Below are 17,728 nucleotides of genomic sequence, written 5' to 3'. Positions count from 1 at the left end.
AAAGGTTGAAATACTGTACAGATTGTTGAAAATACAAAAAGTCGTTCAATTTCAACACGGGCAACGTCCTCGAGGTAATGTAAGAAACTTTTCGTCTGCAGCCTGATGGAATACTGCTCTCCTCTCTGGGCTGGTGCTCCTGCCTCTCACCTTTCTTGGCTTCACGCTGTGGAAACCAAGGCATTTCAGATTATTGGTATCTCCCACGATGAGGCTGAGTCTTTGGGCCTCTCACCCTCTCTCACTGCAAGCAGGTTGATGGTCTTTCTGTCTTCTACCGTCTCCTCTCTGGTCTCGCCCCCCCCCCCTGCTCTGTCTGCGATATGTCCCCAATATTTCCGCAGAGTGATCTAGGTCCTCTAGCAACCTCCTTCTGGTAAAACTACCAAAACCACGAATCACTGCTCACCTTCACTCTTTCATTCCTCTTTTTTCCTGCCTTTGGAATAAACTCCCTCACTCTGTTCAATCCCATTCTTCCCTCCAGGCCTTCAAAACAGCTGTTCACCACCACCTCTTGTCATCCCCCATCCAAATCCTCGATCTTTTCTACCCCCGTTAATCCACCCAAACCCACCTCTTGCAAATTCCCTGCTTTCCTTCCTGAAAGTCCCTGTAATGTCCATCTTGTATACCCCGTGTACCCCCACCCCATCCCTCTCCCTTCCACAGATCTCCTAATGTCTCTGTTCCCCACTGTTTTGTCCTTCCCACTCCCTCCCCTCTTGTCCCATGCCCCCCTTGCTGTGCGTTGTGTGTTAGCTCTCATACGAGCCTCGACAAGGTATACAAATTTTTTTTTTTACTTGACGATTAGCCTGTTTTTCTCCACGTGTCACTGTGCTACATGTTTTATTTATGGTGGCGGGGTCTGAAGTTCGAGGGGGCCAGACTCTGAATCTTTTTGGCATCTAGCGACGCCTCGGTCCTTCATACTCCTGGCGTAATCGAGAGATCATTTGGCATTGTTACGGGAGTAATGGATTTGGCTTGTCTTTGACACTGCGATTTCAAGAGCACTGCAATTTTACTAGCCCAGCTAAGCTTCTGATTGATAGTGATATTAAATTTATTGTTGTTGAAAAATGGTTTTGGATAATGTCTTTGCCTCAACAGATAATTATCCTACATTTCCCCCGTTTCATTGTCAGGGGGTCATTTAACCAGTCCTGTAAACTGAAAACAGTTAAACTCTTGATGGTATGATGTGGAAAACTCATTAATGAAGTACTGGAAGATGGGTTTACTCAATAACTTTTTATGTTTACTCGTGCAGTTTCCTACATCGCAAGATGTAGCTCGTGTTGTACACAGTACCTTCAGAAAGTATTGACCCCTCCACTTCTGTCACGTTTTGTTGTGTTTCAGATTGAATTTAAAAGTAAAAAAATTCACCGATCTACACAAAAATGACCCCATCATGACAAAGTGAAAACACGTTTTTAGAATTTTTTACAAATGGATTAAAAATGAAAAGCTGAAATGTCTTGCGTCAATAAGTATTCAACCCACTCGAAACAATACTTTGTAGAAGCACCTTTGGCAGCGATCGCAGCTTCGAGTCTTCTTGGGTATGTCTGTATCGGCTTTGCACATCTGGGTTTGGGGATTTTTTCTCCCATTTATCCTTGCAGTTTTTCTCAAACTCTGTCAAGTTCGATGGGGAGTGTCAGTGAATGGCAATCTTGAAGCCTTCCCATAGATTCTCAATGGGATTCAAGTCTGAACTTTGGCTAGGCCACTCAATGACTTTAACATTGTTGTTCTGAAGCCATTCCAGTGTCGCTTTGGCTGTATGCTTGGGGTCATTGTCCTGTTAGAATGTAAATCTTCACCGCAGTCAAAGGTCTTTTACACTCTGAAGCAGGTTCTCCTCAAGGATTTGTCTGCATTTGGCTCCATTCATTGTTTCCTCTATCCTTACAAGCCTCCCAGTCCCTGCCACTGTAAAGCATTCCCATAGTATAATGCTGCCACCACCATGTTTCACAGTTGGGATGATGTAAGATGGGTGATGAGCTGTGCTCGGTTTCCACTAGATGTAGTGCTTTGCATTCAAGCCAGAGTTCAATTTTCATCTCATCAGACCACAGAATTTTTGCCTCGTGCTCCGAGTTTTTCACGTGACTTGCTGTCATGTACCTTTTTCACATGAGTGCCTTCCGTCTGACCACTCTCCCATAAAGCTTAGATTTGTGAAGTGCTGCAGAGACTGTTGTCCTGGCAGGTTCTCCCATCTCAGCCAAGGAACTCTGTAGTTCTGTCAGAGTGGTCGTTGGGTTCTTGGTCACCTCTGTGACCGAGGTCCTTCTTGCTCATTCGCTCAGTTTAGTCGGACGGCCTGCTCTAGCAAGATTCTGGGTCGTTCCATATTCTTTCCATTTCCTAATGATGGAGCTCACTGTGCTGTTGGGAACTTTTAATTCTCTAGAAATTGTTTTATACCCTTCTCCAGATCTATGCCTCCTCACAATTATATCTCGGAGTTCTACAGACAGTTCCTTGGACTTCATGGTGGAGTTTCTGCTCTGACATGCACTCTCAACTGTGGGCCTCATATAGAAAGGTGTGTTTCTTTCTAAATAATGATCAATCAATTGAATTGGCCTCAGGTGGACTCCAATCAAATTGTGGAGGCATCTCAAGGATGATCAAAGGAAATGGGATGCCCCTGAGCTCAATTTGGAATGTCATAGCAAACGGGGTTGATTGCTTATTGATGCCAGACATTTCAGCTTTTCATTTTTAATTAATTTGTAAAAATTCTAAAAACATATTTTCACTTTGTCATTATGGGGTCATTTTGTGTGACATTTAGATCGGTGACAAAAAATTTAAATTTAATTCATTTTAAATTCAGGTTGTAACACAACAAAACGTGACAAATGTTGAGGGGTGTGAATACTTTCTGAAGACGCTGTATGTCCTCGAGCAGTTTAACTGCCAACTTTGGTGCACAATACTTCAACTGTTAGTGATTGATGAGTAAGGTTCGACAGCAGATCGTATGCAATGAATCATTGGGCAAAACATATATATGACTAGTATTATTGTGTTTTACCCCTCTTCCTCATCCTCTTTTTCATTTTTAGCTCGCCTGTTCGAAGAACAGAGAGCTATAGCGATTCCCCCGGCGTGAGCGTCAGCGTCAGTGTGAGCGTGAAAATGTTAAAGTTTTTGGTGCAAGTTATTTACTTTCTAATGTTTTTATCTACCACACTATTTTTTACTGATTACAATATACAAATACATATATTGCTTTAAAATTATTTGGATCAGTCTTCACTGCAATGCTTTATAAAAAATATTATTAGACTAGTCTTTTAAAAACGATAAATGTATAAACAGGCGAGCATTGGGTGGCTTTAACACCAACTCTCTGGTTTAATATTCCATTTCTGTTTCCTCCCCAGGTTTCCCCTTCCTCTTCTTGCTGTGCTTGAGCTTGTGTTCAGCTTGTTCATCCCCTGTATCCTCCTCACCCTCAAATTTGATATCATTCTTCCTCGTGTCACTCCTTCCTCCAAGTGTCCTTCTGTTGTGTCCCTCTACCCTGTTGTTGGTGTGTTTCCCCCTTTCTACTGTTTTCTTCTTTCATATTCGAGTCCGTTCTGTGCTCCAGCTTTTCCACGAGCATTGACTAAGTGTACATCAAGCTCGAATGAGATGAGATCCTCGTCCTCTTAATGATGACGCCATAAAAACGAATATGACGTCATTGTAATGTATCAGGTTTGCGATAAATTATCTGTGCTAATGCCCGGCTTGATTCCCACAAACAAAATTCAAACAGCTTGCCTAGTTTCGGAGATAATGGTAGAAGCTATTTCCATTAGCGGCGATATTATGACAACTTTTTTTCTCGGAAGAATTTTCAAAATCGGATATGGCTACTGTCTGCGCAGGGTATTTTTACATATATATGCCAAGTTTCAGGAAGTTTCGATGAAAACTGTAGGCTGTGAAACAAAAAAGTCCACAAGAAGAACAACGTGAGTAAGACTTAGAGATCCTCCACGAGGATCTAAAAAGAACGATTAACCTACTTATGTGTTCAGATTGGAATTCCAAACAAGTCAACAAACGGTGATGATAACCAATACGAATTTTCAATGGAGATCCGTCCCTTTACATCATGAAATTCCAAAGCAGAATCCGCTCAACAATCTAAACTATACCTCCCTTGGTCACCAGCCTCTCAAAAAGAGATGGAGATAAAGTATGGAAGTCGTGGAAAACCGTGTGTTGACGATCACTTCAACGCACCAAAATGTAGGAATAACTTAAGCGGCTGAGAAACAGGATACAAACACAACCAATTACAAGCTTTCAGGTAACTGAACTGATGACTTCATTTTTCAAGGGGGAAAACCATCGCAACCCAACCCAACCTCCCCTTGGATATTGTTTTATTAAAGCATTTAAACTATTCGTCTGTAAAATTTGTGGAGTTTATATTCACAAGTTTCGAGGCTTCTGTTGTTTTGTGTGTTGAGAATTGTTTTCCATTTTTATGCAAAATCTACTGGAATGTTTGTTCGTTACTCGAGCGTGGCTTGTCCGTTAATGCCGTGCTAATTTCGATTTTGAATTTACCCAATTATCCAAGCACGTAGCAGTTTATTCATTTCAAAAGGCATTGTGGTCTTAACATCCATGATTGAAAGCGAGAAGCCCACAACTGGCTGAACATCCCCCTCTCAAAAGTTGTATCCCCACCTACAAAGCACACCATGACTCTCTCTTGTCGTTTGATCCAATCCTGTTTAAACATCTCAAAAGTAAGTGAACGACCTTGGGGCTATCTGGTTATTGAATCTTGACCCAGGTATAAACCGGCACCTCCATTTAATATCATTTCTCAATCTGTCCAAGCAATCAATGTGTGCTTTGTCCATAAGAATGTTAATCTTTGTGGCCTATTTGCCAGCATTAGCTGGTAGGTATTAAAGATCCCACAGTGCCTTTTGTGAAGTGTTATTGCCAGCACCCTGAACAAATTAGAGTAATTCCTGCCTAAACATTGCAGATAGGAAATGGTCTGATCTTGTTGATGAATATCCCTTGGCACCATGTTACATGACTGCAAGCTCGATCTCCAAGTTCGGTCGTTGTCTAATTCAGCAACTCCTCCATTGTAAAGATAATTCACATTCCCAGGTTGTTTGCATGTCACGTGTGAATGGCCATCTTCGCAAATGGATGTCAACCATGATGGTTTTTCTTAAAAAGGTGGAACAGTTTTACTTCCAACTTATTTGCATTAATATCCAAGATCAGTGAAAATACATTTACTCGTGTAATAGCAATTAAACATATATTGCTCACGTTTTGAATGACTTTTGGTATCCTACTACATATAATAAGGCAATTTCTGTTCCTGATAGAATCCAAAAAGGTTTGGCCGACTTCCACCAAATTTTGTGTTCGTGCGGGGAAGACGACGAGCGATTTTCGCATGTACACATGGTGTAGCACAAGTGGTTGAACCACTGACCCCTCCTAGAGGTAGGGGGTATTGCAAGTGGAAAACAATGCCAGTTGTGAAAATGAACCCTCTTGCGAGCAGAGGGAACCGGTAGGGCTTGTATTTCCAAACACAAGAATTGATTGTATTGCCCTTGATCCGGTATCATAGCCAGGAAAGAACGACGATCGATGGATTTCTGGGATGTTTTTTGTTTGTTTGTTTTGCCTTTTTATATGTGGTCTAGGCTCATGAAAGAGCTTGGACATAACATAGAAAAGGGAACAGCAGGAGAATGGGGAAACATCAACAGCAGGGCAGAGGGAGAAAGTAGATGGAGACGGACGAGCAAGGGATGCAGGTAACGATGAGCGGTAGGGGAAAAAGTAAGGGATGGACAATATGGATACATAAGAAAAATTTTGGGAGGGGTGGGGGTGGTTTAACTTGTGTAGAAAAGATCCTGGCTTTCGATGCAGGATGACTTGAGATGATGATTATGTACAGCTGTCTTGAAGAACTGAGGGGAGGATTGAGTTTGAAGAGAGTGCGGAAGGTGGTTTCGCAGGTGGGGAAAAAAACGAGGAATAAATGAGTGGAGGTGAGCAGTAGTTCTGGATTTAGGTCGTTTCACTAGAAGGGGGTTGCTGGTGGACCTTGTGCATCTTGCAGATACCTGGGGGGTAGGGGGGGACAAAACCTGGTGAGGGCAGAGGGTGCAACACCAGAAATGAGGCGGAAGAAGACAGAGAGACCACCGACCTGTCGGCAATGGCGAAGTGGTAGGCCCATAGACTCGGCTTCGTCGTGAGAGTTTCCAATGATCTTGAAAGTCTTGGTTCCCACGGAGTCAAGCTGAGCAAGATATGAGGCAGGAGCGCCAGCCCAGAGGGGAGAGCGGCATGTTGCAATCAAGTTTACTTATAACTGAATTTGTCTGCTGAGCATGTGTTACATCCAAGTCTATTTGCCTTTCAGGTGGATTTGGAACCTGAGGGGAAAGTTTACATCATAATTGACCTCACAGGAACAACTACCGAGGGTAAGGCTGCTTCAATCTTACTGTAGTTTTTTTTTTCATGCAAGCAAGATTATTAGGTTTCCTGCACACCTCCACCTTTTATTCCTCTTTTTCCCCCATTTGTGGAACTTCCTTCCAGAGTTGGTCCAATAACGGTCATCTCTCCAGGGATTCACCGATCACCTAATGTCATCCTCTTTCCCTTCCCATGATCTTTTCTACTCTCAGCCTTCTTCATGCAAGTTACTTTGTTTTCTCTCCTCCTCTTGCTCCTCTTTTTTTCTGCTTGTTCATTCCCTTACATGTTGTTTCCATTTCTAGCCCACTGCTTCGCTGTCGATATGTTGCTTTTTTTATGCTTCTGTTACTGAATTCATCCTTGAGCCTCGGTTCGGCAAAATCGCTGTCTTAAGTTTTCAAAACAAATGGATTTGACTAATTGTTAATAATATTACATTGACTCATTGAATGTTGTGCAAATGTCCTTGATAATTTTAAATCTTTGGCAAAAAAACCCTGATTTTGTTCACATCTATCGACATGACATTACCAAAGCATTTGGACAATAAGGAAACAAGAAGGGTACTCGGTAGAGTGCATACCTCCGCCCCGCATTATAGTTTTTGAAATATCATCTGATCAGTCATTTTTAGACCCGTCTCTCAATGGTGAAGAATCACTTTCAAATTAAATAATTCTCGTATCTCGATTCGGATTCAGATCTTCACCAAGATCGAACCAATTCCTCCTTGTCCACACACCCAACCCGTCCACCAAGTTTAATCCGAATCCGTCCACAACTTTTTGAGATATCGTGCACACAGACAAACAGACAGACAGACTGGTGAAAACATTATCTCCATCCACCTTCGGTGGCAGAAGAAATGAAAGATTATTCATTCACAGAAATTGAACCAACCTCTCACAGGATTCTGCTTCACTTTCGACAATATGAGCGCTGCTCGTTGCGTATCTTTAACACTTCACAGGAAATTTTGGTAGCCGTCACTAGAATATTCTGCCACGCCACATTTTCGCTCGCCTGTTCGAAGAACAAAGAGCTATAGCGATACCCCTGGCATAAGCGTGAGCGTGAAAATGTTAAAGTTTTTGGTGCAAGTTATTTAGAAGCTTGCCATTCATTTAATATGTGGACTAGGATGCTGATATTTGGCATGGAGGTTCCTTTGGGGTATATTATTGATGGTGTGAAGTTGAAATTAAAATGTATTCGTAAATGTTTTAAATTTTTGACCTGTTTTGAACTTAACTTTTTTGTAGCACATCAATGCTAAAGTTTTTGGTGCAAGTTATTTAGAAACTTGCCATTCATTTAATATGTGTACTCGGATGCTGATATTTGGCATGGGGGTTCCTTTGGGGTATATTATTGGTGTAGTGAAGTTGGAATTAAAAATAAGTTTAAATTTTTTTAATTTTTGACCTGTTTTGAACTTAACTTTTTTGTAGCACATCATTGTTAAAGTTTTTGGTGCAAGTTATTTAGAAGCTTGCCATTCATTTAATATGTGGACGAGGATGCTGATATTTGGCATGGAGGTTCCTTTGGGGTATATTATTGGTGTATGAAGTTGAAGTTAAAAAATAAGTTTAAATTTTTTAAATTTTTGACCTGTTTTGAACTTAACTTTTTTGTAGCACATCAACGTTAAACTTTTTTTCCTTTCTAATGTTTTTATCCACCACACTATTTTTTACTGATTACAATATAGAAATACATATATTGCTTTAAAATTATTTGGATCAGACTTCACTGCAATGCTTTATAAAAAATATTATTAAACTAGTCTTTTAAAAACGATAAATGTATAAACAGGCGAGCATTGGGTGGCTTTGACACCAACTCTGGTTATACATATATATATACTGGGCGTGCGCCTGTAATCCGGCTACTCGGAGGCTTGGGTTGGAGGATCGCTTGATGACGGGAGCTCTGCGCTGGGCCGCGCTATGAGCGAGTGTAGGGCAGCCCGGAATCATGGCGAAACCCAATCCTTATCCCTGTGTCTTAAGAGGCGAACAGGGTTGCGTCAGGAAGGGCATCCGGCGTAAAACCTGTGCCAAATCAGTATGCGGATCATAACGGATGATCTGCTGTGGCGACCCCTAATGGGAGCAGCCGAAAGACGAACAACAACAACATATATATATATATATATATATATATATATATATATATATATATATATATATATATATATATACATGTTAATGCTGTGAACAAACTTTGGTACATTACAGGTGATGGAAGGTTGTGGTCAAGCTTCATCGAAATTGTGTGTGTAGATTCAGAAAAGAGAGCAAATACCTATTTTATTTATTTATTTATTTTTTGGGAGAGGGGGCACACCCCCTCCCCCCTCCCTGTAGACCCCGTTAATTAGCACAGATTTTGATGCGGTCAATACACCTTTGTTCGGCATCAGATATGAAGCTTGTGTCGAAGTTTCATCAAAATCATGTATTCGGTTCAAGCGATAATGACTGAAGTGTTTCCAGACTCACTGACTGACTGACTCACATACGGACACTGCTCGATAGTATCAGCTCACCGGACTAAAGTCCAGGTGAACTAAAAAAAATGTATCATTATGCAAGGTCTTTGAACCTCCAGCTTAAGGATGCTGCAATGGAATAAACAGCAATCCATGACAACCACCTGTCTGATGAATTACCAACGTGCTTCATTACATTTGGAACAACGCGATGCGCGATAACTAAACAAGTTGCATTGTCGTGGGGAGAATGCCTTCAAAAAATTACTCGAGTCCCTTTTTTTCACGATTGCCAAGCCTCGACTCCATGAAATTGCGATACTTTGGGCAGATGCTCCTGCCTGGAAATTGCATGACAGAACCTCTCCAATCGCTTTTGAAGTTGCAGTAATACGATGTCGTTAGTGTGAAGAACTGCAAATGATGTTTGGATGTACGATTCTATGATTTGCACAAATCGATGTTTGTGTGTTGCACTTTCCTCCTAGTGGGGAAACTTAGCATAACAATTGTTCATTTTGTGAGGAAAGCACCAAATTTGGCACACTAGTAGCCAAACATATTATGAACAGATTTGGATATTGGGCCATCTCAAAATTTTTGATGGCAGTGGAAAATGGCTGCCATAGCCATCAGCGGCTGAATTTGAGATGGCCCAATATCCAAATCTGTTCATAATATGATAGGCTACTCGTGTGCCAAATTTGGTGCATTTCTCACAAAATGCACAATTGTTATGCTATATTTAGCTCAGTTGCCCCACTATCTTGGGATATGAATGGGCTACCTTTGCAATAATTTAATGCATGACCGGAGCCACATCGGGGCTTGGCATCGTGGAAGGATCACAGTATAGTGAAATGAAAAAAAAACAGACAAACAAATTTTGGTGGAGAGTCGCAGCATAAATGATACAGGAGCAAGAGATACGATATTGCAGTGAAATTGGGCGACGCGGCGAAAGTTGCAAACACAGAGTTTTTCTTATCCTCAAACTATCGAATATCTCCTCTTCTTCTTCTTTCGGCTGCTCCTGTTAGGGGTCGCCACAGCGAATCATCTGTTATGATCCTCATAATGATTTGGCACAGGTTTTTCGCCGGATGCCCTTCCTGACGCAACCCTGGTCGCCTCTTACGACACAGGGATATGAGATCAATAGATATAATATATGTACTGTATATCAAAAAAGTTAAATAATTCTGGCCGCCAGACCATTCATCTGATCAAGTTGAAATTTAAAACTTATATTCCCCATCACTACTTGATCATAATTGTGAAGTTTCACATCGATCGATGAAGCGGTTCAAGAAAAGAAAAATTTTTTGAAAATTTTTGCTCAATCCAATATGGCTGCCAAACCATGTGACCTATGATGTCAGAGGTTTGTAAACATTTTATTCCTCATGGATAGGCGATCATACCTGTAAAGTTTTGCCTCAATCTGTTCAACCGTTTCAAAGAAGATTTAAAAATTTTTTTTAATGAAAAACAACATGGCTGCCAAACTACGTGACCGGTGACGTCATCAATTTTTCTTTCTGTGGATCAATTTCTCCTCAAACTATCTAATATATAAAGCCAATTCTAACCACTGATTCACTGACTGATATTAAAGATCAGTACATTCTGGGTGATGTAGAAAGCTAAAATTTTGCGTGCCAACGGACGTCGAAGTTGATACACCGGGGGTGGGGGGGGGGGGGGTGGGATCACAGAACCGTCGTCAAACGTCCGGAAATGAAACTATAAATACATGAAAAAAAATGCAGGTGAGCGACCCGAGACAATTCCAATAATATTGATGGCCTTGATTTCTCTGACATCAAGTTGAGCAAGTGGAGGGGCAGAGGTGTCAGCCAACGGTGGAGAGCAGTACTCGATCAAGCTGCGGATGAAGACCTTGGAGGGGGATAAGGATTCAGGTGTGCCAAGGAACGACTTTGCACAACAGAGGATGGCCCAGTCGACGACTGTCTTTGGAGGCCAACTTAGAGATGTGGTTTGCCAAAGAAAGATCATGGCTGATAGTGGGACCCAAAGGTTTGAATGACTGAACTTCTTCAATAGTATTGTAAGGAAAGTACAAACAACACACAGACAAACAAGAGATTGGAGAGGAGGGGAAGTCACAGCTAACGGTACTCCTGGGAGTTGGGAGATGTGAGATCAGTAAACAGACAGTGAGAAATGGAGTTTTTGATGTAAATTGCAACTCTGCTGCTCGGGCGTGGTTCAAGCCTATCAAATCAGGGAGACAATAGCCAGGAAGAGACGCACAAAGGAATCAGGGACGTCCTGTGGAAGGAAGGATTCTGTTAATTGACCTCAGCAGCAGTTCCGACTGCTAAAAAAAAAAAAAAAAATTGGTCATTTGTCCAATTTGAACGTTGCTTGACACTACGGGCATCTCCAGGAGGTGTTTAATATCACAGATCAGCAATTGCTAATCACTTGCCAAGCCTGTCGTTCCTTATCAAGCATTTCATTGAAGGATGGACCAAAGACCAAGTCAGATTCAACAAGTATATTTGTGTGGTGTAAAAGCACATACATACCATCAGCAATCGCGATTGATAAACCCCAATAATTAATCCCCTACGGATACTTGCCGATGAACAGTCCAAGTGAACAAACAGGAACCTTAATTAAACGATGCCTTAAAGCCTCAGACATGCACCACAAGACAAGCAGAGGTCGCTAGGTCCAAACCCGATAGTGTTGTTGATGGCAGGCAGATGGTTTGTCCAACTCCGAAGGCAACAAAGAGAGGGGAAGAGACACTGCGCTTTTGGAGCGGGTGTGACACCAGTGAAACGAGGCAAATCGGGTGGAGGCGGGGCATCGCTCGGCAGCTCTGCAGGCTTGCGCACACCCTGTCGCTACGATCGGTCTCGGCTTCTGCTTGCATCATCTGTATGCCACGCCCCTTTATCACCTGTTGCCTACGCGTCATCAATGATGCATCATGCTTCTCTAATCTCACTCACCATTAAGAGACGTGCCCCGGTCCAGGGGCAGGGTGAGCCCTGCACGATCACTAACCTGGCTGAGTTGATGACGTTGCAAGGCCCGGATAACAAGGGCCCTGTTTCCCACCTAAACTAAGGGATGGTGGCCCAGTCGAACACTCCGAAAACACATTTAAAGCAATAACAAAGGTAAGGGCTTAAAATAAAGGTGAAACAGGATGTAGTCTGTTTAGACACACACACCATGGGCTGAGTCTGATGTTTCTAGCTATACAAGTTAGTGACACATATCTAAATGACCTGTAATTACTCACGCTTAATATAAACACTCAATATATGGGAATAACTACACTATATTTAAGCATTTATTGTCCCCTAGGAACCATACCCACAACAATATTAACAGATACAATGCGTTTCTTATTGTTCCTGAGTCTGGAGAATATAGCGACGAATGCTACTGATGATGGCGAATATTAATTAATTTATTGAATTTGACTCAAATGACTGAAGCAGATATTCAGTTGATTCATAACGTGATCTCAAAGGGCCCAATTAAAGCCACAGAATGTCAGGATAGGGAAATGTTAATGTTCGAGGTAATTACCCCACAGAGTCAAATCTGAATATAAAATGCCGTTTTGATGTGTTGCTATAAGAAGCATCAATATAACATAGCCTTGCTGTTAAAAAAAACAACATAAGTAACTGCGTTGCTCCTTCAGGTACATGTAATGCTGGTAGGAATGTTAGAAGGATCTTTTCTAACTTGATCACAAATATTGTTTGCATTTCAATATCCTTTGGCCCATACCTCGGTGAAGAATTCGCCGGTCACGTGCTTCCCCACATCTTCTCATCCATTTTCTTTCAAGAATCATATAAATTGCAGCCTCCTTCAACTTTGACCGTTCTTCTTTTCTCTGTTCCTTTTTTTTCTTTTTCCCTTTGTAGCCCGACACATTTCATGGCTCTCAGCTCTTTTTTTTTTTAAGGGCGAATTTCAATTAAAATAAAAAACACCCATCACCACCCCCATGCAAGCATCACATTTGGGGAAGGTCTTTTTCAACGTCGTGACCTCTAATCCTGTCTCAATGCATGCGAGTGTGAAAAGGCCATTAAGGTATCGCTTTAAGCCGTGAAAGTACGATGGGTTCATGGGGATATAGTTTGGAGAAATTACCAATAAATCTTTGCTTCTTTCACTGCGTCAGTGTGGTGTGTGGTTCGGTTTTGAGATGGCAATTTACGGTATGTGCAAGGCCATGGCTATTCGGAAATTGGCGTGAAAACCCTTTTGTGGGACAGTTCGAAAATGCAGTGGCTCATACAGGGTTCTCGCTGACCCATCCTATCATTCAGATGAAAGCACTGCAGGTGATAGGGCTCATTGGAATTCTGTATGCCAGAAACCGAAGAAAAGATCTGTTTGGCTTTCCTGGCAGATAGCATATGGCCACAAGGACGATCCTTGACTAAATTGGTGACCGTACAGGTAGAAGATTTGACCTTGTGTCGGCCTCCGGTCCACCGTACCAATGTTCATTGTTCACTAATATCTTTATAATTCATATAAAACTGCACCAATATCCTCTAATGTCCTTGTACTGCATGCAATATATAGGTAGGAAAATGATTCATGCAGCGTTGTTATTTCTCTGAGTGTTTAGAATAAGCGTAAAAATAATTAAATGTTGTTACCTCTGCCACCAAAGGAGAAGGAGGTTATGTTTTTACCCCTCTCTTGTCTCTTTGTTTGTTTTTTTTTATGTGAACAAGATGTCTCAAAAAGTTATGGTCGGATTCGGATGAAACTTGGTGGACAGGTTGGGTGTGTGACGAGGACGAATGCATTAGATTTTGGTGAAGGTTCAGATCCGGATAGTTTCATTACCTCCACCACCGAAGGTGGAAAGAGGTGATGTTTTCACCACATCTGTCTGTTTGTTTGTCTGTTGGGTGGTCGCTAGACTACCGTTATTCTCATTGGGTGGTCACTAGACAACCGTTATTCTGCCGTTAGACTGCCGTTATTCTAGACAACTAGACAACCGCTAGACTGCCATTATTCTCATTGGATGGTCGCTAGACTACCGTTATTCTCATTGGGTGGTCGCAAGACGACCGTTATTCTCACTGGGTGGTCGCTAGACTACCGTTATTCTCATTGGGTGGTCGCTAGACTACCGTTATTCTCATTGGGTGGTCGCTAGACTACCGTTATTCTCATTGGGTGGTCGCTAGACTACCGTTATTCTCATTGGGTGGTCGCAAGACTACCGTTATTCTCATTGGGTGGTCGCAAGACTACCGTTATTCTCATTGGGTGGTCGCTAGACTACCGTTATTCTCATTGGGTGGTCACTAGACAACCGTTATTCTCATTGGGTGGTCGCTAGACAACCGTTATTCTCATTGGATGGTCGCTAGACAACCGTTATTCTCATTGGGTGGTCGCTAGACTACCGTTATTCTCATTGGGTGCTCGCTAGACTGCCGTTATTCTCATTGGATGGTCGCTAGACTACCGTTATTCTCATTGGGTGGTCGCAAGACGACCGTTATTCTCACTGGGTGGTCGCTAGACTACCGTTATTCTCATTGGGTGGTCGCTAGACTACCGTTATTCTCATTGGGTGGTCGCTAGACTACCGTTATTCTCATTGGGTGGTCGCTAGACTACCGTTATTCTCATTGGGTGGTCGCAAGACTACCGTTATTCTCATTGGGTGGTCGCAAGACTACCGTTATTCTCATTGGGTGGTCGCTAGACTACCGTTATTCTCATTGGGTGGTCGCTAGACTACCGTTATTCTCATTGGGTGGTCGCTAGACTACCGTTATTCTCATTGGGTGGTCGCTAGACTACCGTTATTCTCATTGGATGGTCGCTAGACTACCGTTATTCTCATTGGATGGTCGCAAGACTACCATTATTCTCATTGGTGGTCGCAAGACTACCGTTATTCTCATTGGGTGGTCGCTAGACTACCGTTATTCTCATTGGGTGGTCGCTAGACTACCGTTATTCTCATTGGGTGGTCGCAAGACTACCGTTATTCTCATTGGGTGGTCGCTAGACTACCGTTATTCTCATTGGGTGGTCGCAAGACGACCGTTATTCTCATTGGGTGGTCGCTAGACTACCGTTATTCTCATTGGGTGGTCGCTAGACTACCGTTATTCTCATTGGATGGTCGCTAGACTACCGTTATTCTCATTGGATGGTCGCAAGACTACCATTATTCTCATTGGTGGTCGCAAGACTACCGTTATTCTCATTGGGTGGTCGCTAGACTACCGTTATTCTCATTGGGTGGTCACTAGACAACCGTTATTCTCATTGGGTGGTCGCTAGACAACCGTTATTCTCATTGGATGGTCGCTAGACAACCGTTATTCTCATTGGGTGGTCGCTAGACTACCGTTATTCTCATTGGGTGCTCGCTAGACTGCCGTTATTCTCATTGGATGGTCGCTAGACTACCGTTATTCTCATTGGGTGGTCGCAAGACGACCGTTATTCTCACTGGGTGGTCGCTAGACTACCGTTATTCTCATTGGGTGGTCGCTAGACTACCGTTATTCTCATTGGGTGGTCGCTAGACTACCGTTATTCTCATTGGGTGGTCGCTAGACTACCGTTATTCTCATTGGGTGGTCGCAAGACTACCGTTATTCTCATTGGGTGGTCGCAAGACTACCGTTATTCTCATTGGGTGGTCGCTAGACTACCGTTATTCTCATTGGGTGGTCGCTAGACTACCGTTATTCTCATTGGGTGGTCGCTAGACTACCGTTATTCTCATTGGGTGGTCGCTAGACTACCGTTATTCTCATTGGATGGTCGCTAGACTACCGTTATTCTCATTGGATGGTCGCAAGACTACCATTATTCTCATTGGTGGTCGCAAGACTACCGTTATTCTCATTGGGTGGTCGCTAGACTACCGTTATTCTCATTGGGTGGTCGCTAGACTACCGTTATTCTCATTGGGTGGTCGCAAGACTACCGTTATTCTCATTGGGTGGTCGCTAGACTACCGTTATTCTCATTGGGTGGTCGCAAGACGACCGTTATTCTCATTGGGTGGTCGCTAGACTACCGTTATTCTCATTGGGTGGTCGCTAGACTACCGTTATTCTCATTGGATGGTCGCTAGACTACCGTTATTCTCATTGGATGGTCGCAAGACTACCATTATTCTCATTGGTGGTCGCAAGACTACCGTTATTCTCATTGGGTGGTCGCTAGACTACCGTTATTCTCATTGGGTGGTCGCTAGACTACCGTTATTCTCATTGGGTGGTCGCAAGACTACCATTATTCTCATTGGTGGTCGCAAGACTACCGTTATTCTCATTGGGTGGTCGCAAGACTACCATTATTCTCATTGGTGGTCGCAAGACTACCGTTATTCTCATTGGGTGGTCGCAAGACTACCGTTATTCTCATTGGGTGGTCGCAAGACTACCGTTATTCTCATTGGGTGGTCGCTAGACTACCGTTATTCTCATTGGATGGTCGCTAGACTACCGTTATTCTCATTGGGTGGTCGCAAGACTACCATTATTCTCAGGTTTTCCGTCTGTCTGTATGTGTGTCTGTTTGTTTGTATGTAATGGACAGCTCTGGAGGCCAGAGGAGTCAACCGATTTTGATGAAACTTGACTGGTAGGTTCATACCAGCATGTAGTTGTATGCTTTTGAGCACCGTTGCTATGGACACCACCGTTGCTATGGACGCCACCATTGCCGAGCAACGGGACTTTGAAATTTTTGAAAAAATCCGAAAAATATTTATATATATATATATTTTTTCGAAAATCAAAAATCGTCTTCCGCGCTTTTATGCACACTATAATTGGATTCGCTATATATGCTAGATACCCCTTATTGTCGGGTTTTCCATCTGTCTGTGTGTGTGTGTGTCTACAACGCGAGGCTCCACAGCACGAATCAGCGAACCGATTTCGATTAAACTTTGCCAACGTGTGCAGTATTTGTTGGGAATGTGCGCATTTGAATTTCGTTGCCTGGCAACCACCCGTTGCTGTGCAGCGGCTGAAAAACCGCGTACAGTATTTTCAATACTTGTCCTTCAGTTTTGAAAGTAGAGAATCGAGACTTCGGAATTAAAAACTTCGAGATATTTAGAAAATTTTACTCGAGCCGATTTTTGATTGAGGTTTTATTTTTCAAATGGTAGTCCTTCAAAAATAGGGTGTCTATTTACCGTCATTTTTCATGAGGGGCTTAGGAAAGTGGGCGGAGCTTCGGGAAAGTGGACGTGGTTGACGAAAAGTGGGGGTGGCTTATGAAAAATAGTGTGGCTCAGGAGGTGTGGTCAAACAAGAGCATTGAGAGAAGTTTATCGGGTTTTCCGTGTGTGTGTGTGTGTGTGTGTGTGTGTGTGTGTGTGTGTGTGTGTGTGTGTGTGTGTGTGTGTGTGTGTGTGTCTGCAACGCGAGGCTTCACAGCACAAACCAGAAAACCGATAATTTATTCATTTACCGAAAACGATTCCCCACCCACACACCACCTTTAATTATTTATTTATTTACCGAAAACGATTCCCCACCCACACACCACCTCCAATTATTTATTTATTTCCCGAAAACGATTCCACGACCCACACACCACCTTCAATTATTTATTTATTTATTTACCGTAAACGATTCCACAACCCACACACCACCTCCAATTATTTATTTATTACCGAAAACGATTCCCCCACCCACACACCTC

At 42.6% G+C, this 17,728-nt stretch overlaps 1 protein-coding gene across 2 annotated transcripts in view; it reads left to right on the top strand.

Moving 5' to 3' along the window:
- Window positions 1-17,728, top strand: part of LOC147012278 (protein kinase C epsilon type-like) — a 341,866-nt gene that overhangs the window by 83,275 nt on the left and 240,863 nt on the right. For both annotated transcript variants that reach the window (XM_085856184.1, XM_085856185.1), the window contains one exon: window positions 6,446-6,509. In XM_085856184.1, the coding sequence (XP_085712310.1) occupies window positions 6,446-6,509 (64 nt within the window). The remainder of the gene's footprint in view (window positions 1-6,445; window positions 6,510-17,728) is intronic.

Source organism: Eptatretus burgeri, chromosome 15, assembly GCF_056783735.1.
Source record: "Eptatretus burgeri isolate ZD-2024b chromosome 15, Ebu_testis_v1, whole genome shotgun sequence".
Classification (NCBI taxonomy): Eukaryota; Metazoa; Chordata; class Myxini; order Myxiniformes; family Myxinidae; genus Eptatretus; species Eptatretus burgeri.
The sequence above is the reverse complement of the archived record's forward strand: the minus strand, read 5'-3'. Positions and strand labels throughout refer to the sequence as shown.